This window comes from Aspergillus oryzae, chromosome 6 (assembly GCF_000184455.2).
Source record: "Aspergillus oryzae RIB40 DNA, chromosome 6".
Lineage (NCBI taxonomy): Eukaryota > Fungi > Ascomycota > Eurotiomycetes > Eurotiales > Aspergillaceae > Aspergillus > Aspergillus oryzae.
Window position 1 is genome coordinate 2,530,789 of NC_036440.1, and position 26,198 is coordinate 2,556,986.

The following is a 26,198-nucleotide window of genomic DNA, read 5'->3' on the forward strand; positions in this document are numbered from 1 at the left end:
ACTCGACCTGGTAAGTACCTACGAAACCTACTGGCGTTCTCCCATGCTGACCATGCCAGACCAACTCAAGCGACACATGAAATCGACTCACAAACACGACAGTTCGACCATGATATCCCCCGTTTCAGAACAGTTTACCCTCTCTTTCCCCATCGTTTAGAGTTTGGCGTTCTCAGGCCCTATTATACCTATTTTACAACACACAGTCGACATGGGGAATGGCGCGACCGGAGTTGGGATATATATCTAGTGGTCGGAGTTACACTACATTCAGGACTATTCGCAGAACGGAAAAAGAGATACCTAGGTTGGATATATGATGATTAACGAGCTGTCTGATGACGATTCGTCTATTTTACAAGTCATGTATAGTATCAGTATGCTATGTCAGCGGATGAAAGCATCTCACCACGGAATAATGGCAACAATGCAATATCATAATATCACCGTCGACCAATGCCTAACAATCTACTATCCATTACCCCCGCATTCACACTCTAAGTTGATCCAAGAAATTAATCATCCTTAGCCCTCTCCTCCAACGCCTCCACCGCATTCGCCAGCTCCCTCACCCGCTGCCCAACCCTCCTCTTGACCTCCTGGCGGACCTCAGGTGCAATGTCCCCCGGATCAAAATACGTCGACACCATCTGACTCCCGGAATCATCCGGCTGCGTCTGCTGCGGCTGATGCGACTCGTCATATGAGGGCATCTCGGTCGTATAGAGCGCAAACACCGCGCTCAGCTGATTCAATGCGTCGCGCGCCGACTCCCGGTCTGAGGCCGCGTAGATGGTCGTGCCGTTTGTGCTGTCGGTTGCGATTTCGAATTCATCCTTAGCAGTCTCGTAGCTTTGGTCCAATTAGTAAGATGTCCAATTAAGGGGAATTCGGGGGTTTAGGGAGGGGGTATACAGTTCTTGGAGTTCCTCGACCATTAGGTCGGCTTGGCTTTTACCGCTGGAGGTTTGGGTTGATCCCCATCGTGCTTGAGTCGTTAACTGGGGAGGAGATAGAGAGAGGGGCTTGGTTGTCGTGATCCTGACTGGTGAAGGGTGTTTTGGAAGACATGTTGATAGTGGTCGGAGGTTGCGGATGGGGGTTGCGGTGATGGTCCGGGAGGGACGGAGGAGGCGGAGGGAGAATGTGCGCAGGGGCGGCATGATTGATGTTTTCTTGCTATTCTCAGTTGAAGGGATTGGTTCTCTGTTGTTGAGATGGAATTGAGTAGATAGGGATGGTTGAAGTGGAAGTAAAGACCGAAGTAGGAGAGTTGGAGAAATGGGGTGATTAAAAAGTCCGAGGGATGACGTCGGTACTTGACTAATGTATTCATGTGCATTCCTTTACCCTACTTTTCTAAGTCGATTTAATACACACTCAAACACAAAGAAAACACTCTAATTCTATATCAATTGCTTATACACATAATATGTAAAATAAATCAGAGACCCATTTTCATGCCGCCATTGGCACACACTACACTGCCCGTACACCAGAAGCCATCCTGTGTACACAACATCCCCACCACCCCCGCAATCTCACTAGTAAAGGCCGGGCGTCTGCCCCCCATCTTCTCCTTAATCAAATACCGTTGCTCATCTGTCAAGCTCTTCATCTTCTCCTCCCCATCCACCACCTTACTCAACGGCGTATTGTCCAGCCACCCCTGCATCTGCTTCCAGAACTCCTCCCCAGTAGCAAAATACATATCTCCAATAACCGGCCCCGGATTCACCGAATTAACGGTCGCCCGATCCGCCAACTCCCTAGCCCAAGTGCGCGTCATCGCCTCCAACGCCGCCTTCGTCCCCCCATACACCGTCTGCCCCGTGAACCCAATACTACTCGACACACTGGATATATTAACAATACGCCCACTGCGATCGGTTGGCAAGAAAGGCGCAACAGCCTGCGTCAGCAACAACGGCGCAAGCACGTTAATAGTATAATGCCAATTGAAGTACTCGCGGTCCATGGGGCCCTTTTCCTCGTCATTGAGGAAACGATCCTTGCTTACGCCAGCGTTGTTGATTAGGATGTCGACTTGGAGGGTTCCGGTCGTCTCAGAGGTGAAGTTCTCCTTAGCCGCGTTGAGGATCGTGGTTACTGCTTCTTCGGTGTGGAGGAGGTCGGCTTGCACAGAGACACATTTTATGGAGTGTTGGTTTGCGAGTTCCGAGCAGAGGGTTTCGGTTCGCGATTGGGAGCTCGCGGAGGTGTAGTTTAGGAGTAGGGAGCAGCCTTTTGAGGCGAGGTTGCGGGCTATCGCTTCGCCGATTCCTGGGATTTGTTAGTTGTGTTGCTTAGTGGTGTTGTAAGAATTGGACTTACCCCGCGAACCGCCGGTGACGATGCCGAATTTGCCTTCTAGGGGTCTGGACATTGTGCGTGGTGTTTTATAGAGGTAGATGTAGAGGTAGGTGTGTACTGTATAAGTACTTGTAGATGTAGGCGGAAGTTATAGGTTATAGATACAAACTTCAATACTAATCACGCGTCAGGAACGACAAGACTGGTTTATATAGTCAAGATCGCATCCCCAATACAATGCCGTTTAAATACAAATCTATTTAACCGCTTCCTACCGATTTGCCCGCGCAATGGGTCATTGAAGGGTTTCTGTGGATCTCATGGACATTCTTCATCCCCACCTACGGAAAATTACCCTTTTGGGTTCCGGTGGTACATCCTTATCTTATCTTCTTTGACATCTTCATCCCACCATCTTCACTGTCATGGCACTGTTACCGTTCGATTGACAAATAAAGCACCGGTCGAAATGCGGTGATGAAATATTTTCAGGTGAGAAGGATGTTTAACTAAGCATGTGTGGTAAGTTGCCCATTACACAGATGTACAGTATCAATATTAGGATTGTCTTATTGGGATAGAGTATTGATACAAGTCGCTCTAAAAGCCTGCGAATATTTCTATCTACACCCGCAAAAGAGCTCGACTCGATTCCCCATCTAATTAATACTTCCACACGCCTTTCCAAATATCCTCTAAGGTCTCTTACAAAGCGAATTCCAAACCCATAATGTCATAATCATAATCATGCCTTGACCAGCGTCGCAACACTGTTCGCGCGGAAATCACGGCTACTAAACCCAGCCTTGAAAGTGAAAGCTCCAGCCGGAATACGCCAGTCCTGGGCAACAACATCCCAGTAACTGACATCACGACGCATCAAGTCAAACGTGACCGTCTTCTTCTCACCAGCCTCGAGCCAGATTTTGTCGAATCCACGAAGCTGGCTCGGCGGGGTACCAGCCGGCGTGGAAGTAGGGAATTGGAGGTACAGCTGGGGAACAGCGTATCCATCAACATCCCCGGTGTTGGACACTTCCGCTTCCAGAGTGTAAACCGTCTCCCAAAGAGCGGGGTTACCACCTGGCTCGGTGGGCCGCTTAGCTGGGAGAGCGGTAAGATTGGCGGCGGCAGAGCCCTTGGCCTTGAGGTCTTTCAGGTCGAAGGTGGTGTAACTCAAGCCGAAACCGAACTCGTAGCGCACGGAGATGTTGTGCGCGTCGAAGTACCGGTAGCCGACTTCGAGTTCTTCGTCGAACCAGCTCTGCCAGTCGTAGGTACCGTTGGTCTGCACGGCGGTGGTCAAGGGGGCGTTGTAGTCGGACTCGTTGTATGCGATCACATATGGCAGTTTGGCTGATGGGTTCACGTCACCGTAAAGGACATCGGCAATGGCATTTCCAGTCTCCTCGCCGGCGTAATGCTGAGCCAGGATAGCGGTGACGTTGGGGTGGTCCGCGAAGGGCATGACGTTGGCGCCGCCTGAGTTCGTGATGACAATGGTGTTGTTACAGTGGGTGGCAACGGCCTCCACGACGGCGTTTCCATTCCAGTCGAGTTCCAACGAAGTTCGATCTTCACCTTCCGCCGAGAAGGACTTGAGGAACACGAGGCAGACGTCGGGTTGCTGGGGGATCCAGAGTGGGGAGGTCAATGCCGACGTGGTGAGCAGGGTGTTGTTCAGGTAAGACTGGACCAGGGAGCCATCCTTGCGGGCCCGAGCATTGATAGCATCGAGAGGGGTCGACAGGTACGAAAACCTGCAGGAACCAGAACCTGACGAGCCTGCGAGGACACCATATTCGAAGTCCGCCTGAAGGTCCGGACCTTGCGTGAGAGGACCGGCATCATTTCCGGCTACTACGATGTTACGGGGCTTGCGGAGAGGCAAAGCGTTGCGTTCGTTCTTGAGAAGTACCGTCGACTGACCTCCATGCTCGCGAATCATGGCACTGTGATTTGCCCGAACGTCACGGTTGGTGGCACCGGTAAACTTCCAGTCGTAAAGCCAGGTGTCGGGGGCCGAGTCAACATTGAGAGGGCCGACGGAAGCGTCCACGCTAGGGTAGTTCTTTTCCTGGCCGAGCCAGAAGTAAGGAGTCATGATGCGCACGATCATGTCATCCAGACGAGACATTGGAACAGTGCCGTTTTGCACGGCTTCAGTGAGATTCTTGCCGAAGAAGGAACCCTCCGTCCAAAGCTCACCATAAAGGGTGAATCCTCCGGGCATGGTCATGTCCATACCACTTTCAATAGAAGCCACACCACTGTGAGTAGCACCCCAGTCAGACATGACATAGCCCTGGAAGCCAAGCTCGCCCTTGAGAAGGTGGTTGAGAAGGTAAGAGTTCTGACACGAGTGAGAGCCATTCAAACGGTTGTACGAGCACATGGCACTAGCCACCCGGGCACGAACGGCGTTTGCAAACGGCCACATATAGATCTCATGCAGGGTACGGTCATCAATGTTGGCGGAAACCGAGTCCTGGATATAGGTAGTCGCGTTGGCATCCGGGGCATATGTGGGGTTGCGCTGCGTCTCTTGCTCGTTGGCAATGAAATGCTTCGCATTTGCCTGGACACCTGCATCTTGCATACCATTGATAGTCTCCTCCATGCAGACACCGGTGAGGTAAGGGTCAGCGGCGAAGCCCTCCCAGGTACGACCATCGTAGGGACTGCGGCCCAAGGGTCCTCCGATGGGGCCCAAGATGACATGGGAGCCCTTTGCTTTGTGCTCCTCGGCTAATGCATACGCTCTCTCATACAGCAACTTGCGGTCCCAGCTTGCGGCGGCTGAAACGCTGCTAACGAAGACACTGGAGTAATCTCCCTGCTGCACGCATTGAGGCCCGTTCTGCAGGCAGATGCCGCTGAAGTTGAGACGTGGGATAGGGAGAACGTTGCCAACGCAGGGACCGGGCTGGCCTGTTGCCATCCAGGTCTTCTCTTCAAGCGTGAGCTTATTCACCCATTGTTTGGCTTTCACCAAAGCTGTTTCCCAGCCACCATTGCCGGTAGTGTTTGCTGTTCAGTGTCAGATCAGAAGTCGACAAAACCCAACCTATGTAATGGACAGAGTTGCTTACGTGAAGGATAGGCAGGCGGAGAGTGACCGTAGGGGGTCAGGATGGTGGTGTTAAGGGGCTGAACAAAGCTGAAAGGCTCTCCTGGGTGGTTGATCGGTGCCTTGCAGGTGTCGGCTACCACCGCCGAAGGAGCCGAGAGCAGCACCAACGCTCCAAACAGAGCTTGTGGTGACAACATGACGACGGGATGTCGAGATTCTTAGGTTCAATTAAGACTCGGGAAGGCATGGCTTCTCTCTTTAATTGTCGTTATTTGAGGCATTTCTTCGAGCATCCCACCCCGGAGATACTCCAGAGGGGCCCCAGAGAGCTCGCAGACCCACTCGTGGGATGTTATATTGCTGGAAGCCGAGTATGATTGACTTTCAAAGAATGACTAGCGACTAATGCGATGTCATGAATCATGACTGGCTCCATTAGCTTCATCAATACGGGCTTCAGCCGAGCGGCGAGCCCACTATACAGGCTAATTTCTCAGTAGATGACCATATGACGATATGGTCGGACCTCCGATTATTTTCTCGGAGTGGTGGCTCGGGTAATACGGCTTTGTTGCCGGCCGATAGAGAAGAGCCTGAAAATTGCTTGACTTCGGAAAGTTCCCACCATATCGGTTACCGCAACAGGATATTCGGGTTCAATCCCCGTACGCTTCTTATGGTCGGTATGCCGAATGGTTCTTCGTGTCTACTGTATTCCTTTGTTCAAACATCGCTGTATGCCATAGACGAACACTTTTTGGTTATCAACAACTGTTCAAAACTAATTTCCATCACAAATTTTTAGAGAAGGTGTTCGTGTCGTGACGTACTCCGTAGATTTAGCCCTTACCGGGACAACTTCGGGTAAACAACCCCACAGTTTCTCATTTTCCCTCCACACATTTGCCCATCGTCATATCCGGGACTCCACGGGGCAGCGCTAAAGAGTGCCATGTTGGGAAAGTATGAAAATGCTTGTCGTGCTTGTCTCTCAACCCTCCAACAATCAAGTCTGAAAGTGGGGAGCCGATAAATGCTTAGCCTTGCCAATTCACGATTGGCTTGCTGGCCAAGGATGGCATCTAGAAGGCATTAAACATAGCCGAGACGGTGCCTATGGCCCGGTGACAAACCGAGAAGACGGGTATATTCATAATTGCAATCGGTAAACTTGCCTGCAGCGGCATACATACAATTTGCATCACCCCAATACACCCGAACGAAAAAAAGAGTCATACTAAACATTAACCTGCAACTTCTTAAACGCCTCCGCATTCTCCTGAATGGCCATCTCCACTGGCAATCTCTCCATACTACTCGCGCCATAAAACCCATGCACACCCTTCGTCCTCTTCAACACATACTCCGCATCTTTAGGTCCCGCCAACGGCCCACCATGGCACAGCACAATAATCTCCGGATTAATCTTCACAACCGCATCCCTAATCTCCTGAATGATGGTAACACAGTCATCCAAGGATAGCGCCGTCTGCGCGCCAATCGTCCCAGACGTCGTCAACCCCACGTGGACGACGATGATGTCCGCGCCGGCGCGCGCCATCCGCTCACCTTCATCCACGGTAAAGGCGTACGGCGTCGTGACGAGGTCCATCTCGTGCGCGATCCGAATCATCTCCACCTCCCGGTCGTAGCCCATACCGGTTTCCTCGAGGTTCTGGCGGAACTTGCCGTCGATGAGCCCTACTGTGGGGAAATTTTGGACACCGATGAAGCCGAGCCGGCGCAGTTCGGTGAGGAAAGTGCGCATGTCACGGAAAGGGTCGGTGCCGCAGACTCCGGCTAGGACGGGGGTGTTTTCGACGATGGGGAGGACTTCGGAGGCCTTTTTATATTCATTGTGTTAGTTTCGTTGTAAGTTGGTGTCCGTATTGGTAGAGTTCATTGCTTGAGCTGAGGACAAGGTGGGTGTGTAGGCAACGGTATATCGATATCATTCGTAGAATAGATATATAATAAATAGGATATTACCATTTCAACAACAACCTGATTAGCATCAGAATAAGGCATCATCCCCGCCAACGACCCTCGACCAGCCATACGGAACCGGCCCGAGTTATACACAAGGATGAGGTCCGCGCCGCCCTTCTCAATAAACTTGGCAGTTAAGCCAATTCCTGTATTTCAATCCGTTAGCATATTATAATATATATAACTCTAACTCAAAATATAATATCAGAGAAAGTATTACCAGCACCAGCACCAACAATGATCTTCCCATCCGCGACAGTTTTGCGGAGACGATCCAGCACTTCTTGGCGGGTGGTTGGGCGGGGCATTTTGTTTGGTTGTCTTGACTCTTGAGAGAATGATAATGGTGTTTTCTGGGTTAGAGGTGTATGTGAGGAAGGTTAGGTTTGGTTTATTAGAGAGGAAAAGAAGGAGATTGAACGTGGTCTGATTGTGACGTTAAATACGGAGTAAACAACTAGTTCTTCAACCCCACCTTCGTTGCGACGTCATTTTTTTAACCTATCTTATCAATCTTTTGCATTACTATGTACGTGCTGTATATCAACGAACTTTTATAAATGGAGACATATATGGTTTATGAAGTACTTGTATTATTGAGGCTATAAAGGACAGTCTAAAGGCTTGATTTTGGAATTTGAATTTGTTCTAGTTGGTTTGTAGAGGGCTGTTATGTGGGATATATATTTTCTGTAGGGTTTCCTTGGAATAAGCACACGGGAAATGAGCAGTGGCATCGGTAATAATATCTACTTTTACAGAAGTACCAGGAGAAGACTAAGGCATTAGCCCTCGCTCTAATAAACTCACTCCCTAAATAGCAGGATGTAGTGCTGCCAAAGGAATAGACAACCGTGCCTTCTAGGGCTAATGTCGGTGCCTGAGGCATGAACTGATATTATAATTTATACTGATCTGGCAAGCCCCCCTCCCAAAAAAAAAAAAAAAGATAAAATATAAAAAAGCAATATTCAGTTATTAATAAAGATACACCATGCCTACAGAACAAGGTGGCAAGCTTCACAAAGTTGATGTCAAAGAGCGAGGGGTTGCTTGTGCTGATCTATGCATTCTAGACTCAGGAAGTATTTGCTCATCTACTACTCCGCTTCCTGACCCTACTTCATTATTAACAGTGGTTTCGTGCCTTTATTCAGTACAGACTCTTTGTACAGGTTCTGAGACGGGATGTGTCACTGTCAACCTGTCTCCTCGTCTATCATGTCCTACCATCATGAAGGGGATCGAACAGAACAAAAAAAAATAATAATTAAAAAGAGAAATAAAAATAAATAAATAAAGAGAGAAAATCAATAAGAGCATAAAAAATAATAATGATTAAATGAATAAATACAAGATCGCCACCTACTCGGTTACACACAGTTACACACTCCAGGCCAAATCATAAACAGGCTGGCCATATATTCAGACCCTGGGAAGCAACCTCTGGAAGTTTGGCGGAACTTGCCATGATGTCTCAGATTTGCAATTTTCAACCTCATTTTTGTCGAGATCAAAATCAACAACCAGGACAGCTATTTGACCGCGATAAAAGTGTCAATGGTCTTCTAGACTAGGTATATTGACTGTGGATGGGTTTTAGAGATTTTTATCGACATTTTACATGGAAAAATGACTCCGATAGCACTCGTTGCAGGCTCTCACAATGTTCAAAAATTAGCTGCGAAATGGACGACACATAACAATTTTCATGCTTGAATGTCTGCCATTCTCTCAGAAATGTCTTTTCCAGTGTTTCTGGAAGGGTAGGCATCCATCCAGCCATGGCCATAAAAGGCAATCGTTTCTCCCTCCTCTATCTTCGTCTCTTCTTCTCGACTATCAACTCAGTGGTCATTGACTCAAAGACTCTGGCATCATATAAGCGAAACAGTCAAAATCTTCAAGTATTGCGCTTCCCTAGCTTATTATCATTAGTATGTGTTTCTTTGCGGGCACCTTGGTGGAAGTGCAACTAACCTTTTGTTCTTAGGACATTAGATCCGGAAAACTCTTTCGACGTTACAATGTCGCAGATAAGACTAACTGGTGCAATTTGGAGTCCAGTCGATGGACAGACACCAAAGAGTATCCCTGAGTCGGCTGGCCGGCAAACCTACCCGACATCAGGAGCTCTAGAACCTCGGGGTGAACTTCATCCCGATCTTTCAAGAGACGATTCCCTGAGCAGTATATCGGACGTTACCAGACTGCTCAGTTGTGATGACCTGGCATCCGTTCCACTCAACAGTGATGCCTATTACACCGTCTCAACCCCCTGTTCCTTGCACGTGGTGAACATCATCACTTTCCACGTACAATTCTCTCATGAATTGTACCGCTTCTTCATGTACCGACTGTTGAAGCATTTCCTGCGGAGTGAAATGGACACGCTGAGGACCTTCTTCGATTGGATTTGGCCAATCGACACCCAGCACCGTCCCTTGCAGCCAGTCCAGGAACCAATGCGTCTTGAAACACCTCAGATCTGTCTCGGACACCTCTTTTCCAAGGATATCTATGGAGACGACGTTGGCATCCCGCTGTACTATTTTAATATTGTACAAGGCAGGGACAACGCGGTGAAAGTCATCATCACCACGTCGAAGGCTGGGGCTGCGGGGGCAGCATACTATCAGGCTGTCTGTGGATTCTCCACCGTGGCGATCTTCGCCATCTGTCAAAGAGCATTGAGAAGATGTCGAGAGGCAGATCCCATCTTCTCATTCAGGAGAGCTCTGACTGTATCTGATGCAGACAGGTTTCTTGACCAAGATCCAGTGTGGGTTGGGCTGATCTTCTAATCCACATTGGAGTGTTCTCTGCGGGAAGTTGGCATCTTGATGATTTCATGAGAGCAAACGAGGCTATACTTGGGGTGAGGGAACGATCTTCCCTAGCCCGAGTAGGAGCAAAAATGTATCGAGATGACCGTTGTTTTGGCCTTTTTATAGATAGACTGGTTCTTTCTTTTCGTTTCTTGGTGCTTCCTCTTGTTAGTTCTTCTTCCTTGATATGGTTCCATTTGTACCTGGGGTTGGAATGTTCCTAGAATAAGTTGACATAACCATCGCAATATACCTTTGTTTCGTGCTCTGAGAGACCCTTGTCATTGTAGTATCATCGAGTACTTGTTCATATGTAGGGCTATGCAGTCCCTGCATGTCACAGTCTCTTACGGTATGACCCCGCACATGATCGAACTCATCACTTCTCCCATCTTCATTGTTGACTTTCTTTCAACTAACTGTAAGACTGGATCTCGTCAAAGAATTTCGTCTCAAGTCTACTCACTAGCAACAATGCAGCTCCTCCTACCCTTTCTCTTTCTGGTACGACTCCCAACACCAAGTAAAAGCAGATGAAATTAACAAACCATTAACAAACCACAAACAGTGTACAACCATCTCCATTATCCTCGGCGCGTATGTCACCCATCTCCAACCCCAACAAAACAAAAACACTAACAAACAAACCAAAAACAGTATCGCCTGGGCGAGGACTACCACCCTTTACCTCCCCCTCCCAATTTCCCTTTCAGCAACCACAACAATTCTACCCATTTTAACCCCAATTCTCTTATTCCTAGCCAGATTCCTCTCCAACCAATCCACAACAGGCGCCAACACCCCGACCTTCCGAAACCGCTTCATAACCTCTGTAATCTCCTACCTTCTCACAATCCTCCCATCCGGCCTTGCAACTCTCGCCCTAACCTATCTCTTCGCCCCGGACCTTCTAGTCTGCCAGCTAAACAACCAATGGCAATCCTACTACCACAACAAGGATTCGCGCGCCATACGCGCTATCCAGGATAGCTTACATTGCTGCGGATTCAGAAGTGTCAAGGATAGAGCATGGCCATTCAAGGACAGGACCCACGACGACGATGCCTGTGTGGAACAGATTGGGTATGCCAGGGCTTGTTTGGGGCCGTGGGAGCAGGAGGATAAGGGCGCCGCGTGGATGGTGCTCTGGGCTGCGGTTTTGATTTTGGTTGTCAAGGTATGTCTCAATTACATTTGTCTCACTCTGCTTCTTGGCTCTTCTGGTGCCGATTGGCTATGGATTGATGGGCTGAATATTGTAGATCGCGAGCTCGCAGCTGAATCGCAGCCCAGGTTGGATGGGGAGAGCAAATACAAATCGATTTATCAGGATTTCTGGTGCAGAGGATCAGGAGGAGGGTGAGGAGCATGCAAACGCGAATGGAAATGTGGGTGATGATCGGCCTACTCATCAGTTGCCGCAGCCGGGCCAGTCGACGCATGATGATGTTTGGAGCCGATAAGTGACGGGTACTGATAGTATGTGATTTGGATGTGATATGGCCAGTGGGGGGTTTCGGTTGTAGTATGGTAGGGAAACTCTGAAGTTATGTCAGCCATTTTTGGCATAAATTGCAAGTCCAGTTGAAAGGTTGATATGAAGCGTTTGGCACGCGGTCTTCATCATGCTTAGTCTGGATAACTAGTCTGAAGAATGCACATGAGGGACTGCTACTACTATTATTAATCTAGGGTTCAGCTCATGAGACCAGGATATCAAACCGTAAAGACTGGATCAAAATATTCAGTATACAACACTATAGTCCTCAATCTTAATTCGAACACTACTCTCAGAAAATACCATAACGGTGTCTTTACTTTACTATACATGAAAATGCAGAGCATGATTTCAAATCCCACAAACTTTACTACAGCCCTAGTAAGCGAATATTCAAGGATGGCACACTGAGCCGATAAAAACAATGTAGAGAGTGCGAGGATAGCCACAGAGCCACGTCGTAAACGAAGCAAGTAAGCTCTTGGTTTACCCTACTGTGGCCGAGTGCGAAAAGGGCCAAGCTGATAGCTGTGGGTGTGTTTGTATATCATTTCTTTTTAGGAATTTTTGCCAGCTAGTTGTATCGAGTATGAAGCAACTGTGGTATGGGATTTAAATAGGAACATTTAATCCCTACACAGGGAAATTTTAAATGTTTATAAAAGTTTCCTAAACGAGAGATAGTGAGTCTCACTAAATCAAAGAGGAGCTAACAGGCTCTCCTGACACACAGCCCTACATTCCTGGCATACTGTATCCATCTTTTCTACTACTACGGTAAACCCCCGTTATAAACAACTAATTCAGCAAGCGATTCAAATTGCTTATAACAGGGGATTCCCTACAGTGAAATTCCCAAATTGGGAATAGCCAAACTTGATACCAACTACTAGACTGACAGATCCACCTCATTCTCTAGTAAAACCCTTCTCCCACAATATGATTGAACACACACTTTCAACCTTAATCCCAGCACAAACCAACGACCCTCATTTACTGCCCCTCCGAACACTTCTTGTCAATGCTATCAATCACCTGTTTTTACCTCCGTAACAGCCTTGAGAATTCCCTCTTTATCCGCAGAATCCATATTAGGATCGTCCCCGAAATCCGTCATCTCGGACAGCTAAACATGAAGCGATTAGTTTAAGCAGAGGTAGTAAACATCTTTATACAAATGGTGAGTTTAAATATCTCCGGTAAGAAGATTCCAAGCAAGGATCGAAATAGGCAATATTCTATGGTTTAAAGATACTATACAATAGATCGGCACTTTAATGTCCTGGGGTGCGAAAGTATCCTGCTGATCTCTGTGAGGCTGGTTGTATATCGTTCCCTTCAGAACTTCTATGGGATTTCTGCCAGCTGTGCGGAGGATACAAGATTCAATAGGACAATTTATGATCTTTATATACCATATCATTGTATAAGCAACCAAAGTAGATAATTCAATTTTTATAAAGTTCCTTGAAACTCCAATACAGGAGATTCTATTATTTCGCCCAGCCTTCCACACAAACTTTCTTTCGCATAAGGAGATATGGTGGGTCTAGGTGATTAGAAACCTTGCTGGAATAAAAATAGCAATGTGTCAACACTGTCAATCGGATATCATATGTCAGGTATAGTGATCTGTAACATTAACGTATCCATCACGTACATAGTGCTCATTTCATTATCCCTTACATATGTCATGATACATTGTCACATATGAGTTACAATGATTTGACCAAATCTCCCAGCATATCCGCCACACTGACCGCAAACTCGGGATCATTGATAGCTCTCGGGTCCCTAAGAATAGAAATACCAGTCCCATCCAACTCCTTCTCCAACGTAAGAAACAACACCTCATCGACCTCGGGATCATAAAACGGCTGTCCAGGGGTATCAATCATACTAATTCCCCCAGTAGGAAGCACCAAACGAATCAACTCCGGCTTGACAGCACAAGACCTCAACTTCTCCGCAATAAATTTGGCCACCGCCACCGTCTCTTCAGCATTGGGCCTCACCAGCGTCACCGTCGGATTATGCTCATAGATCAACCGTCCCTCATACCGCTCGGGGATGGTATTTCGTGGTCCAAAATTGACCATATCGCAAGCCCCAACACTGACCACCTGCGGAATGCCTGCCCTCGCAGCAGCAACCAACCGCTCCGGCCCAGCAGAGAGCACACCCCCCATAACCTCATCAACAACCTCACTTGTCGTCAAATCCACAACAGCATCCAGCTGCCCTTCCCGTATCAGCCGTTCCATCGCCTTGCCCCCAGCCCCCGTCGCATGAAACACATAGACTTCAAACCCGTAGACATCCTCTAAATGGGCTCGAATGCGATCCACCCCCGGCGTCGTCACCCCAAACATAGTAATTCCAACCCTCTTCTTTCCCCGGGAACCCCCATTACCACCCTCTCTGTGACTCTGAGACTTCAGCAAAGATTTATAATATCCCCCCGCCATCCCAAATATGGCACACGCAGCATTCCGCAATATCCCCTCCAGAATCCAATTCCTCCCCGCAATATCAACAACGCTATACATCATCGTTACATCTGTCTCCTCAACATACGGCTTGACATCTCCGCTCGCCATCGTCGAGACCATCAGCTTCGGGAACCCAACAGGAAGGGCATTCCGCATCGCCGCCGTCGCGATATTCGTCCCGCATGACCCGCCTATGGAAATAATGCCGTGGATTTTGTTTTCCTTGTATAAATCTGCGACGATGGTGGTGGCGTGCTCGGAGGCGGCTTTTATGTATTCGGCTCGTTGGCCGGGGAGGTCTTTTTGGGGGATTGTGTGGGTGATATTTAGGTCGGTTACTGAGGTTGTTGTTGTTGGTGGGGGGTGGTGGCTGACGTCTAGGACTAGGATGTTTGGTTGCGGGGTTTGGGTGAGGAGGGTTTGGTGGGTGTAGGTTAATTCGGGAGTTTTGGTGTCGAAGGTTCCTAGGAGGAGGATTGTGGGGGATTGCATTTTGTTATTCATTGTGTTGGCGGAGTTGGTTGTATAGCTGATGGAAGTAGAAGTGATGGAAGCGGGGTGAGGGGGGTTATACAGTGTAGGCGGTAGTGTAGTGGTAGTAGATGTGCTGTTATTGAGTTGATGTTGGGATAGAAGATTGTGTTTGGATGATTAATTTTTTAAGAGGAAGAAGATTACAAGTTAGGATAAGCTCTGTCTGTGTCTTGATATTTAACCTGTGGACGGATGATTGATGTGCTGTTCGGTGGGGTGACGTCGCATTGGTTGTATCATCGTGCAGATGGAGGGGAAGTCGGTTTTGATTAGTGATATATACTCTTAACACCATAGAGGTCAACATGAAGTATCTTGTATATTATAATTATATTGTTCCACTTACTGGAATTTTAGTACAATAGCCGCGCAAGGATAGCCCTGGATTCTTGTAATTAGTTACATTCCTGGAGATTTCTACTTCAGCTTGATTGTACTAAAGAGAATATCAAAATCGAATTCAATACAGAAACAATCTAGGCCAATATATGAGTGAACATATATAATAGGACTATACAGCTGTTCCATCTTTTTCTTGTATAATATCGGTCTAAAAAAATCTAGTTTTGGTGGTGTATAGCTGTAGGCGAATTTAAGATAGGTGTTAATCTCACGTCCACGAATTCTATCAGCCCGAACCTTTGCCATAGCATATGCACAAAGTTCGAACGACGAGAAGATTCTGAAAATCAAATAATTCCTGAAGAAATCTTCCCCGACAGTAAGACCGAATCAAATCCGAAAAAACCATCGTATCGTCTGTACTGCGGATGATCTGCAGATCCCAGATTCAGCCGTGGCGCACACACTATTGCAGAACTATTCATAAATAGAAGATACTTAAAACACAACCAACATCCAATCCTTGTCACGGAAACAATTTCCGGAGAACTAATCTTCAAGAGTCTCGATGGATAGGTCGATCTATTGAACTTTGTGCTCTCAGGGTATACAAAAAGAGTCTGTAAAGGAGACTTGGAAGGCTGATCCTACCCTATCATGAGCTCGTGCCTGTCAATAAATCCCCATCTGATACATAGTATCTCGGAGCTATTGAATTTCCCTATTGAGGTCTTTTCTAAAACCTCCTCCTGTCCAAGGCATTGAAGTCAAGGTTGTAACATATAAAAACCTGGGCTATTGCTGCATTTCTTTTTTCTCTCGTCAGTCTCACCAGTCTTCTACCATCTCATACTTAAACGAATCTATCTCTACAAAAAACCAGTTTAACCTCCACAATTCAAACCCATCCACCAATACCCAAAATGAAGTTTCAAACCCTCTGCTCCCTCGCCACCTTAGGCCTTGCCTTCGCCAACCCAATCCAAAACCGCGGTCAAGATTTCACCGACTGCGTCACAGGCGTCGTGAAGAAAGGCGTTACCCAAGGCTGCGCAACCCTTCCCAAGGCATGCGGCGTGCTGGACGAGTTCACAGCATGTACTACCGACGCTACTGCCCAAGTCACTGATATCACGGATCTTGACCAGCGTCGCTCAGAATGGCTGGCGTCTTTGAACAGCTGCGTAAGTACCAGCAGAGAAGGTGGATATATTTGAAAGACTCATTTTACTGATTTGTTTATAACAGGGCCAGACCTTATGGGACGGGCTGAAGAACGCGGGAGTCTCGGAGGTTGAGTTGAACACACTGCAAGTATCATTCTTGGAGATGACGAGCGAGAGTTTGACTAGCTGCTCCAAGTCTGCGTAGGAATATTTGGTTTGAATTGAGGTTGGTGTTTTGTTGTTTACTGGTTGTTGGCTCTTGTCAGGGGGAGGAGTGGTGCATGATGGGTATGATGTTTCTGATATTCTATTGAAGTTATCCTGTGTCGGGTTTTGGGCTACGGCTATCTTTGTATACTTAGCCTTTTGTCTTACTTGATTATTATTATTAATCTACTACATTTATTGTTCCTTCTTTTTTACCCCTTCATCCCTCGCCTACGTCCCCCTACTCATCAATGATCCTAAGCTATCAAGTTTTGGTGTGAGAGTTGGCATAGAGCTGTAGGCTAACTTAACTTTTGGACAGGCTTTCTGAAGCTACTGATTTCAGATATAGATACCCGATGATTAGATTCCACATACAGAACCCGGAGAATAGAGAGTCAATTCGTCACCCTATCACCTAATAAGTAAATAGGTCTAGGGACATTGCTAGAGTCATAGTTGCTGAATTTTCGAAGGGGTAAAAACATGCGGCGCCAAAACACGAGCATTTCAACAGAAATTTTCGGTAGGGACTGGACAAACCTAGGAAGATCATCGTGATCTGCACAACCGAAGACCCAGATTTAGCTTGATGTGGCGCACACACTATTGCCGGCTAGCATGTATGATTCATGAATACATACACTTTTGTACCCCATAATAAGCTCGTATCTGTCAATAAATCGCTGATCTCAATAGATTGTGGTTCATCTCTGCATATACGCTAATAGAAGATTTGGAAGCTCATTTCTATGTTCTTGCTGAAGTCTAAGTATCATTGGCTCTTCGGTCAGAATTTAGCATATTCATAGCAAACATGAGTCAGCCAGAGTGATTACTATTCTTGAAGCAGGTATGGCATTCCCAAAACGTACATTTTATTGAATAAATACCAATCTACGTGGCCCAGAAGTGGTGGGTCTTTTCGTGGAGCCTCCTCCTGCCTGAGGCATTTGCTGTCAAAGTATAAAGATCTGGGCCTCTCTCTCTCGTGTTTCCTACAACCTTTTGGCAACGCTCCTATATTACACTCAAATATACCCTTCTCCATTGGCAATCATTTTCAACCTCCCTAGTCGACGTCATCCAAAATCATTTAAATATGAAGTTCCAAACCCTGTTCTCACTCGCCACTGTTGGCCTTGCATTCGCGACCCCAGTTCACAACCTCGAGGCGCGCGATGACTACACCAACTGTGTCATCAATTTGGCGAAAGAGGCAGTCTCCAATGGGTGTGGGAGCCTTCCTGTGTGCCGGGTGCTGCCGCATTTTGTACAATGTATGCAGAATGGACTTGAGCAACTTGATTCCGGCTTTTTTGTTATCACTGGGTTTCCAACGCTTTTGGTCGGTTGCGTAAGTAGCACCAGAGTGAGCATATTTGAAAGACCTATCTTACTAATATTCGTATACAGACCACCGACGCACAGAAAGCTCTGACGGAGAATGAGTTCCGCGAACTAAGCGACGCACTCTCGCCGCTTGTGGAGGAAAGTGTAGCCCAATGTTCAGCACAGTGAATAGAAGCATTTATTTTGAATTGAGGATACCCTATATCTGGTTTTGGTTTCTATATCCTTGGAAGATCAGAAGAGCCTTGAAAAAAATAGGTTGGCCCCGCTCGTTTACTGATTACGTTAAGATATATTGTTATGGAGTACCAGCTCGGACTGCCTCAGAACTATCATGACCCTGCCAGAGCTGGCACCCCTGTTTGTATAATAGTATATACTGTATATATATTGAATAATTAATATTCAAAGCTACTACCTGATGTAAGATATAGATTCCCTCGATGAGTCGATTCCACATAGAAAAACTCCCTAGAATAGGGAGTCAATTTACATCCCTATCCTGTTATCTATTAGAATTAATAGACTTTAGCTACATTATTAAAGTCATGCTTGGTAAATCCCTGAATTCCTAAAGGGGTCATGGTATAGTAATACTCCGTACGTACGATTTCGAATCATGGGATATTTACCGTGGGGATCCCGATCGATCTATTGAACCTTGTGCCCCAGGCTATACGAAGCGAGGCCAACCATACCCCCATAATGAGCTCCAACAAATCGCCGATCTGAATCTTGGAAGCTATTGGAAAATTCTCTACATACTGGTGGGTCTTGAACTCTCTTGTGGAACCCCCTCCTGTCTAAGGCATTGCCGTCAAGGTCGTAAGGGTATAAAGGATCTGCTGTTTCTTGACATGTCATATCTCTCTCTCTCTCTGTCTCTCTTCTCTTATTAGCTTTTTGCAACGCTCCTGATACTACCCTCAAATATATCTTTCTTCATTGAAAATCTGTTTCACCTCCCTAGTTGACATCAACATCATCCAATATGAAGATCCAGACGCTGTGTTCGCTCGCCGCTGTAGGCCTTGCCTTCGCTAAACCGATTCACAACCTCGAGGAGCGCGCTGATGTTGCGGATGTCTTGAAATGTGCCGGCGATACCGTGCAGAAAGGGCTCAGCGTAGCGTTGGATAATGTTTCTCAGTCAAATATCAAACTGGAGGGGCTGGACGGGTTAATATCATGCATCACCAACGCTGCTGCCGAGGTCACCGATATTGCGACTATTACTCAGGATCCGTTAGGATGGCTGCACTCTTTGGACTGCGTAAGTTTTAGCTGAGTGGACATATTTACCAGACTTATCTTACTAATATAATTGAATACAGACGGAACAATTCTTGGGAGGCGCGGAGGGCCTGGCAGAATTAGGGCATAACGTGCAGCAAGTGGAAAACCTTCTCTCCGTGGTCGCGGCGCAGACTGTGGGAGGTATAGTCAAATGTGGTTCTTCTAAGAGCATTTGATTTGGATTGTGGCTGATTTTTGATCCTTGTTGGTTTTTGTCTGCGGGGAGGAATGCTGGATCAAGGGTTATCTATAATAATTCGAATCTTTTCATTGGAGGTTTCCTGTCTGGTTTTGGGACTCGTTTGTCGTTATATACTTACCCTTTTTTTTCTCCTTTTTGCTGTCCTTTATCCTTCGCCATGTATATCTTGGTCCTCCACTTTGTGGTCATTTTGTATAGAATGGGCCTCCTACCCGAATTGAATATCCATGCAGTCTTTATGTTTTGGAAATTTTATGTCTAGATTCCTATCGATTTTTATATCCTATCCTATATAGTATAGTATTTATCTGTATGTCGATTATAGCGCACTGGGAGAAACAAATTATATTCCCACTTTTCTATCCAGGTTTCTGCCTCAATATACCGTGATGTATAAATTATTTAAAGTCTTGTTGCGGACATAAGGATAACTAGTCTCATATTCTAGAGTGGCAAAAGATATTGCACACTCGACGCATAGATCTCCATATTTAGCTGAACATTTTACTACTAGTGGGGCAGACGGCTGACAACAGACAATGTCAATAACATTTCTGGTTCTGCAGTCTACGAAACTCATTGACGCAACTTGAGGCAATTTTTTTTATTATTTAAATGCTCTATAGCATGGCCTCGGTCTGGCTCTCATCTAATCGCCAAACAATAACATTAAGACATGACCCATCAGTACGCACTGTTGAATGCAAAATAGGCAAGCCGACCCATAAACACTATCCGTAATAACCCCCATATATGCCACTTTTATTGCCGTTGAAGACAAAATACTTTTGAGCCCAAGTTAAATGGGACTCTATGTTATTCGTAACATCGTGATAATGTTGAAAAGAATCTAGGTTAGGGTATACCAATCAACAACAAACGGAAAGGAGGAGTTTAGTAGCGGTAGTGGTCGGCCTTGTAGGGACCCTCGGCAGGGAGACCAAGGTACTCGGCCTGGACAGGGGTGAGCTTGGAGAGCTCGGCGTTGACGTGCTCAAGGTGGCACAGAGCAACCTGTTCGTCGAGGACCTTGGGGAGGACGTAGACACCGACGGGCTTCTTGCCAGTGGTGCCGAACTCGACGTACTTCTTGCCAAACTCAGCATCCTCGGCCTTGTAGAGGGCGATCTGGGCGAGGACCTGGTTGGAGAAGGAGCAGGACATGACGAAAGAGGAGTGACCAGTGGCACAGCCAAGGTTGACAAGACGACCCTCAGCAAGGAGGATGATGTGGCGGCCGTTGGCCATCAGGTAGCGGTCAACCTGGGGCTTGATGTTCTGGACGGACTTGGCGTTAGCCTTGAGCCAAGCGACATCAATCTCAATGTCGAAGTGACCAATGTCTAGTTTCGTCAGTATATGTTCAAGTCCGAGTGATCAGCGACAGGTACTTACTGCAGACGATGGCATCGTTGCGCATGACCTCGAAGTGCTTGCCAACGAGGATGTCACGGCAACCGGTGGTGGTGACGAAGATCTGACCAAGGGGAGCGGCCTTCTCCATGGTGGTAACCTCGAAGCCCTGGACAGCGGCCTGGAGAGCGTTGATGGGGTCAATCTCGGTGACAAGGACGCGGGCACCCATGCTGTGGAGAGCCTGGGCACAGCCCTTGCCGACGTCACCGTAACCGGCAACAACAGCGACCTTTCCGGCGATCATGACGTCGGTAGCACGCTTGATACCGTCAATGAGGGACTCACGGCAACCGTAGAGGTTGTCGAACTTGGACTTGGTGACGGAGTCGTTGACGTTGATGGCGGGGACGAGGAGCTTGTTCTCCTTCATCATCTTGTAGAGGTGGTGGACACCAGTGGTGGTCTCCTCGGAGAGACCGTAGCAGTCCTTGAGCTGCTCAGGGTACTTCTCGTGGACGAGGGAGGTGAGGTCACCACCGTCATCGAGGATGAGGTTGAGCTTCTTGCCATCCTTGAAGGCAGAGAGCTGCTGCTCCAAGCACCAGTTGTACTCCTCATCGGTCTCACCCTTCCAGGCGAAGCTAAAATACGTTAGTCTCGGAGAAGTTGGGGCGTGTGGTTCCTCTACTTACACAGGGACACCGGCAGCGGCGATGGCAGCGGCGGCGTGGTCCTGGGTGGAGAAGATGTTGCAGCTGGTCCAGGTAACCTCAGCACCAAGGGCAACGAGGGTCTCAATGAGGACAGCAGTCTGGATGGTCATGTGAAGACAGCCAGCAATGCGGGCACCGGCGAGAGGCTGGTCAGCGGCGTATCTGCGACGGATGGCCATCAGACCGGGCATCTCAATCTCGGCGAGCTCGATCTCGCGGCGACCGAAGGCGGCCAGGGACTAGGGGATGGTCAACAATCTGAACATGACAGTATCTTCGGCACCTTGGAGACACGTACGATGTCGGCGACCTTGAACTGGTGAGCGGGAGCAGCCATGGTTGCTGATATTTATGAAGGTATAAGGAAAAAAGGAAGAGGAACTGTTGAACACTATTAGCAATGGGTATCTTCAAGGGAAAAACAAGGCGGTGGACAGCACTTACCGAGAGGTGTATAAAAAGGGTATGAGAGGATGGAAGAGGAGAAGAAGAGTGGATTTGGGGGGAGGGGAGAGAAGAATTAAAAGGAGAGGAGCAACAGCAAAATCAAAAGAGGAGAGGGGCCACTGAGGGACTGGTGGCCCTGGCCTGGCGGGGCTGCTGATTTTCTCTCCCGGACTAACTGTCGTTCCGAACTACATTTAGGTTAGCGTCTATCAACAGGAGCGGACCTTTATGCACAGCCTATTGAAAATGGTCAGAGTCGATTGGACCTGAGAATGCCTCTTAGGCTTCAATTGTCACTCAATAGATGGCCATCGCCTTGCTTTCTACAATACTGTTCGTACTATGTCTACCATCTATACTTTCTCTGCCCTGCCTGAGAGCCGTTAAAGTTTGGTCACCTGACCTCAAGATTGGTGCCTCAGAAAACGGCCAACCAATAACCTATCAAATCTGTCACATGCGCTCTGACACTTCAACCCCGAAAGGTTCCCATGCCTTCATTTTCTCTCCTTCTCCAATGCGAGTTGTTGACAGTGATGAAAGAGTCTTGCAGATACTGACGCCCAGCTTGCCGAGGGATCAATACCCAAGCCCAATTGGAGCTACTACTGTACCAAAATCTGACAATAGATACGCTGCTCGGACTCAAGAAATGAGGAACAGCAACTATTCACCGAGGTGGTAATCCCGAAGAACAAGAGCGCTGGACCTTGTCCAAATATGCCTCAATACATCTCCAAGAATAGGACAACGTACAGACAAATACATAGAGCCAGAAACCATAGCGGGGAAGACGCGAGGGGTACGCGGATAGCCAAGATCTGCACGATATCACCGCAGATCCCCGAATGCGAACACTCACATTCCAAGCGAACCCAAGAATGCCAATTAAGCGTAACGTCATAGCCTCTGCACAGAACGTAAAAGTAACCCCCCCCCCCCCCCCCCCCCCCCCCCAGAACTTTTTCAGTATTTCTACTCGAACTTGATTGTACATTTCCTATACCTTGTCCTAATCATAAACAATGAAGCTCTTTCGTTTGTTTACCTCGGCTGCCCTTGCTTCTCTCGCGATGGGAACACCCCTTCGGGATGTCATCTTGAGCGCGGACTCATCCTGTCAGGTTCAGGGAGGAGATGAGGCTGCCAATTTGGCATGTCGTGTTACTGTATTTGTGTCCCCGTTCGGTGATCTACGATATGGAGGCTAATGAAGTCGGTCTAGTGTATTAATCAAGGCCCTGGATGGACGGGTGGGTATTGTGATGATAAGCAGTATGTTCTTATTCCACGATACGGCGGAGAAGAGAAGTACTGATGATGTTAGGATCTGCCATTGTACGTTTGGAGACACTGTCTAGAATGTAGGGTTGCTGTCAGTGGCTTCCCTGACCGAGGCGGGTCGGTGATGGGTATATGGATACATTTATTTTGTGTATGCTATAGACAAACTGCCAGGGCATTCTCGGTTCAATTGAAGTTGCAGATTACAGATGCTCATAGATATACTCTCGTTAAAGAAAATCATGCATTAAAATACTGGTATACGGCCGTAACAGTGAACGATGAAACCCAAATAATCCTCCAATTCAAACACCGTCGTTAAATCTGTAGTAGTTCATCCATCTCTGCGAGACGTTAGCTGCTATCACGAAGGTCGGACGAACAGGGGACGAACCTTATCATATGGCTTCGAGGAATCGCAGAATCGCAGATCAGTTGCAAGACGGATGACGTTGTCCTCATCGTTGTTGATGGTCGACGCGTGGATCTTGAGCATCCGTTAGTCAATGTTCCAGACGTTATCATGACAAGATCATGAACTTACAACATGAGGCTTGTGCAAGACCACATCGCCCGCTTCGTAGGCCGAGACAAGCCAGCGCCGGTTGTTTTCCTTAGCAAACTCAGCCGGGAACTCCGAGAGCAGACCGGTAGACATCATATTCGAGTTGAAGGCCGACTTGGCCTCTTCTTGCGTCAGACCAGCCTTCAATGCCTTGGCAGTGAAATCATCTTCAATCTTCTGACCGATGGAGTCACCTACAAACTGTCAGGCTATGATCGTATACTCCACTCTCCAGTACAACATACCATTCTCAAGATAAATCAAACCTCCACCATTAATCTTAATATCACCAATAGGCACCCAAGCAGTCACAGCCGTCGGCTCTCCATAGCGAAGGAAGATCTGATCATAGTGGACACCAATGGGCTTCGAACCAGGGATATTGTTTCTCAGGAGCGTCCGCTTGAAGGTCAAAGTATCGTTACCCCAGCCGGTGAACTTGGCGATAAAATCGTACAAAGCGGGGTGGTTAACCACGTTCTTAGTGTACCAGTCCTTGTAATGGGCCTCGATGGCCTTGTCGACAAACTGTGCCGCGCTGTCTCCACCAGGGCGGCCATTGCCGCCCACATGGCCGGCTCCAATGCCGGGATAATCGTCGATGGACTTCGTCCGGTTAAAGACTCCCTCCACAGGCTCGGTGCCCTCCTGCAGAACGCCAGTAGGAGCGAGGTACTCGAAATAGGCCTTGCAGGCTTCCAGGATATCTTCGCGGGGCAGCACCTGCTTCAGGAAGAGGTAGCCGTCCTCATCGTAGCGCTTGCGGAGTTCCTCGACGGGGAGGTTAGGGTCGGAGGGGCGCAGGTACGCTGCGTTCTCAGAGGTTAAGGGACCATCGCTGACGGACAGGGTAGTCTCGGCTAGAACTCCGGGCATGTTGAAGGATGTGTATGATGGCTTGAGGAAATTGCAATAGAGGCCATGTTGACGTGGATTCGACCCTGTCTTTATAGATTCTGCCCCTCGTCAACCCAGTTAGGGACCGTGGATTGCAAATGTCATCGTGTTCCACCCTGCCCCGCATCGGATAAGAAAGTCGTGTCGCGTTATCACCAGTAGCATGCCGCGAAGCTGTCCTTGGTTGCTGCACGAGGCAATATTTCCCCATTGGGTGCTCTCCACATAGGCGGGCAACAATTCCCGTTGCAGAACCTGTGGAGTCTGACCCCACATTTGACGGGTAACTATTCCTGTTTGGAAGATTGAAATGCTCATCCGTATACAAAATTCGCTCTAGAAGGAGCCGAGTAGGAGGATTTGGTCTCGGAAATACGGGCAGCTGATGATCGGATTACAATTGTCGGTTGGTTATTTGTGGGATCTTTGAACGGAACCTGTGAAATGCCTTTTGTGGTTGAAAACCAAGACCTGCCGCTTTGTGATTCGTGTATCGATGGGATTTTGAAACTCTTGAGGTCTCCATGTTCTATGATAGTGTAAGTGCAGGAAATCCGGAGAAGATCTACTAAGCTCGATAGACTCCAAGTCCGAAAGCCTATCGTAGCTATCTGTATATTGTTTATATGCGATATAATTTGTCCTTCCGTGACAATATGCCCAACCTTTTCAGACAGTCTGCGGAACGTCGCAGCAGATCCACACAGATAAAGCCTTAAATATACATATGAGTACTTATCCACTGAGAAGCCCTCAGCGGGAATTTTCTCTGAATATCTCTACTTGTTCTCTCCCAAGTGGCTTAGAATCTACCTCGGCGGCATCAATAGCTAAAGGGCCGTACCACTGCGTCATGCTTTGCCCACCTCCTAAAATGTACAGCAGGATGGTCAAATAGAAATGGCTAGACGGTATCGCAATCATATTCAAATCCAATTATAAACTGATTCTCCATCTCAGCGATATCTTCTCATAACGATCATTCATCGCATATAAACCGATGAGTACTCACGTGACCTCATTGGTTCAACAAAGTGGATCCAGGGTGGATCCACAGATGACGCTAGTTATCCAATATTAAACTAAACGCATAACAGCTTCATTGAAGTCGCGATAAGCATATACACATCGAAATATAAACAATAGAGAGTGTAAAAGTTTACGGAGGAGGCTGGGTTTGAACCCGGATATGCATGATAGGAAGGCAAAAAAAAAAACCTTCAGCTCCTCGATTGGCGTGCCTCGTCCTTTTGACCACTCGGCCAATGTGCCCGTAGGACAAAAACGAGCAACGGTACCTAATAATCACATAGTTACATAGGCCCAAATGAGTAAGCACTGTGCTGCCTGTACTTCCGCTGAAGCTCCTTCCACTCAAACTCCTTGAAATCTTTCTTTGGAAAGAACAACTAGATGGCGCCTCTCGGAATAAATAGTCTCGTTTTCGCCGGTGGTATCATCTTCTTTTCTTCCCCTTCCCAGCTCGTCGATTGAGCTATCCAGGTATATCCTAGCGCTTAGAGCGGGGAAACCTGGCTAAGTAGGCCGAGTCTTCAGGACCCTCGGGACCTCGAAGCAATTTTTGGAACCATCTGCTTTTTCTTTTCATCAAATACATCGGCTTGTCCGATGGTTTGGAAAAG

The 26,198-nt window shown here is 47.6% G+C and overlaps 11 protein-coding genes across 11 annotated transcripts; 4 read left to right on the forward strand and 7 right to left on the reverse strand.

The window, feature by feature from the left end:
- Positions 1-515: 515 nt before the first annotated feature.
- Positions 516-1,163, reverse strand: AO090038000427 (uncharacterized protein; the record flags this gene model as incomplete). Its single annotated transcript, XM_001825297.3, has 2 exons — positions 516-852; positions 916-1,163. 2 exons carry the CDS (start codon positions 1,161-1,163, stop codon positions 516-518), a joined length of 585 nt encoding a protein of 194 aa, XP_001825349.1.
- Positions 1,164-1,444: 281 nt separating this feature from the next.
- AO090038000426 (SDR family NAD(P)-dependent oxidoreductase) lies at positions 1,445-2,386 on the reverse strand (the record flags this gene model as incomplete). The annotated part of the gene is made up of 2 exons (XM_001825296.1): positions 1,445-2,283; positions 2,335-2,386. 2 exons carry the CDS (start codon positions 2,384-2,386, stop codon positions 1,445-1,447), a joined length of 891 nt encoding a protein of 296 aa, XP_001825348.1.
- Positions 2,387-3,058: 672 nt separating this feature from the next.
- On the reverse strand, positions 3,059-5,583 carry AO090038000425 (beta-glucosidase; the record flags this gene model as incomplete). Its single annotated transcript, XM_001825295.1, has 2 exons — positions 3,059-5,343; positions 5,406-5,583. The coding sequence occupies 2 exons, from the start codon at positions 5,581-5,583 to the stop codon at positions 3,059-3,061; spliced, it is 2,463 nt and encodes an 820-aa protein (XP_001825347.1).
- A 1,040-nt stretch (positions 5,584-6,623) lies between these two features.
- AO090038000424 (TIM-barrel enzyme family protein) lies at positions 6,624-7,683 on the reverse strand (the record flags this gene model as incomplete). The annotated part of the gene is made up of 3 exons (XM_001825294.3): positions 6,624-7,229; positions 7,376-7,521; positions 7,596-7,683. The coding sequence occupies 3 exons, from the start codon at positions 7,681-7,683 to the stop codon at positions 6,624-6,626; spliced, it is 840 nt and encodes a 279-aa protein (XP_001825346.1).
- A 1,719-nt stretch (positions 7,684-9,402) lies between these two features.
- AO090038000422 (uncharacterized protein) lies at positions 9,403-11,670 on the forward strand (the record flags this gene model as incomplete). The annotated part of the gene is made up of 5 exons (XM_023238301.1): positions 9,403-10,157; positions 10,334-10,370; positions 10,521-10,555; positions 10,684-11,380; positions 11,497-11,670. 5 exons carry the CDS (start codon positions 9,403-9,405, stop codon positions 11,668-11,670), a joined length of 1,698 nt encoding a protein of 565 aa, XP_023093125.1.
- Positions 11,671-13,416: 1,746 nt separating this feature from the next.
- Positions 13,417-14,697, reverse strand: AO090038000421 (Tm-1-like ATP-binding domain-containing protein; the record flags this gene model as incomplete). Its single annotated transcript, XM_001825292.3, has 1 exon — positions 13,417-14,697. One exon carries the CDS (start codon positions 14,695-14,697, stop codon positions 13,417-13,419), a length of 1,281 nt encoding a protein of 426 aa, XP_001825344.1.
- Positions 14,698-15,992: 1,295 nt separating this feature from the next.
- AO090038000420 (uncharacterized protein) lies at positions 15,993-16,440 on the forward strand (the record flags this gene model as incomplete). Its single annotated transcript, XM_001825291.3, has 2 exons — positions 15,993-16,253; positions 16,318-16,440. The coding sequence occupies 2 exons, from the start codon at positions 15,993-15,995 to the stop codon at positions 16,438-16,440; spliced, it is 384 nt and encodes a 127-aa protein (XP_001825343.1).
- A 1,104-nt stretch (positions 16,441-17,544) lies between these two features.
- On the forward strand, positions 17,545-17,963 carry AO090038000419 (uncharacterized protein; the record flags this gene model as incomplete). Its single annotated transcript, XM_001825290.3, has 2 exons — positions 17,545-17,799; positions 17,859-17,963. The coding sequence occupies 2 exons, from the start codon at positions 17,545-17,547 to the stop codon at positions 17,961-17,963; spliced, it is 360 nt and encodes a 119-aa protein (XP_001825342.1).
- Positions 17,964-18,786: 823 nt separating this feature from the next.
- On the forward strand, positions 18,787-19,267 carry AO090038000418 (uncharacterized protein; the record flags this gene model as incomplete). The annotated part of the gene is made up of 2 exons (XM_001825289.3): positions 18,787-19,068; positions 19,130-19,267. 2 exons carry the CDS (start codon positions 18,787-18,789, stop codon positions 19,265-19,267), a joined length of 420 nt encoding a protein of 139 aa, XP_001825341.1.
- A 920-nt stretch (positions 19,268-20,187) lies between these two features.
- Positions 20,188-21,699, reverse strand: AO090038000417 (adenosylhomocysteinase; the record flags this gene model as incomplete). The annotated part of the gene is made up of 4 exons (XM_001825288.3): positions 20,188-20,636; positions 20,689-21,290; positions 21,342-21,601; positions 21,661-21,699. 4 exons carry the CDS (start codon positions 21,697-21,699, stop codon positions 20,188-20,190), a joined length of 1,350 nt encoding a protein of 449 aa, XP_001825340.1.
- Positions 21,700-23,398: 1,699 nt separating this feature from the next.
- Positions 23,399-24,534, reverse strand: AO090038000416 (uncharacterized protein; the record flags this gene model as incomplete). The annotated part of the gene is made up of 4 exons (XM_001825287.1): positions 23,399-23,437; positions 23,488-23,580; positions 23,638-23,852; positions 23,904-24,534. 4 exons carry the CDS (start codon positions 24,532-24,534, stop codon positions 23,399-23,401), a joined length of 978 nt encoding a protein of 325 aa, XP_001825339.1.
- Positions 24,535-26,198: the final 1,664 nt, after the last annotated feature.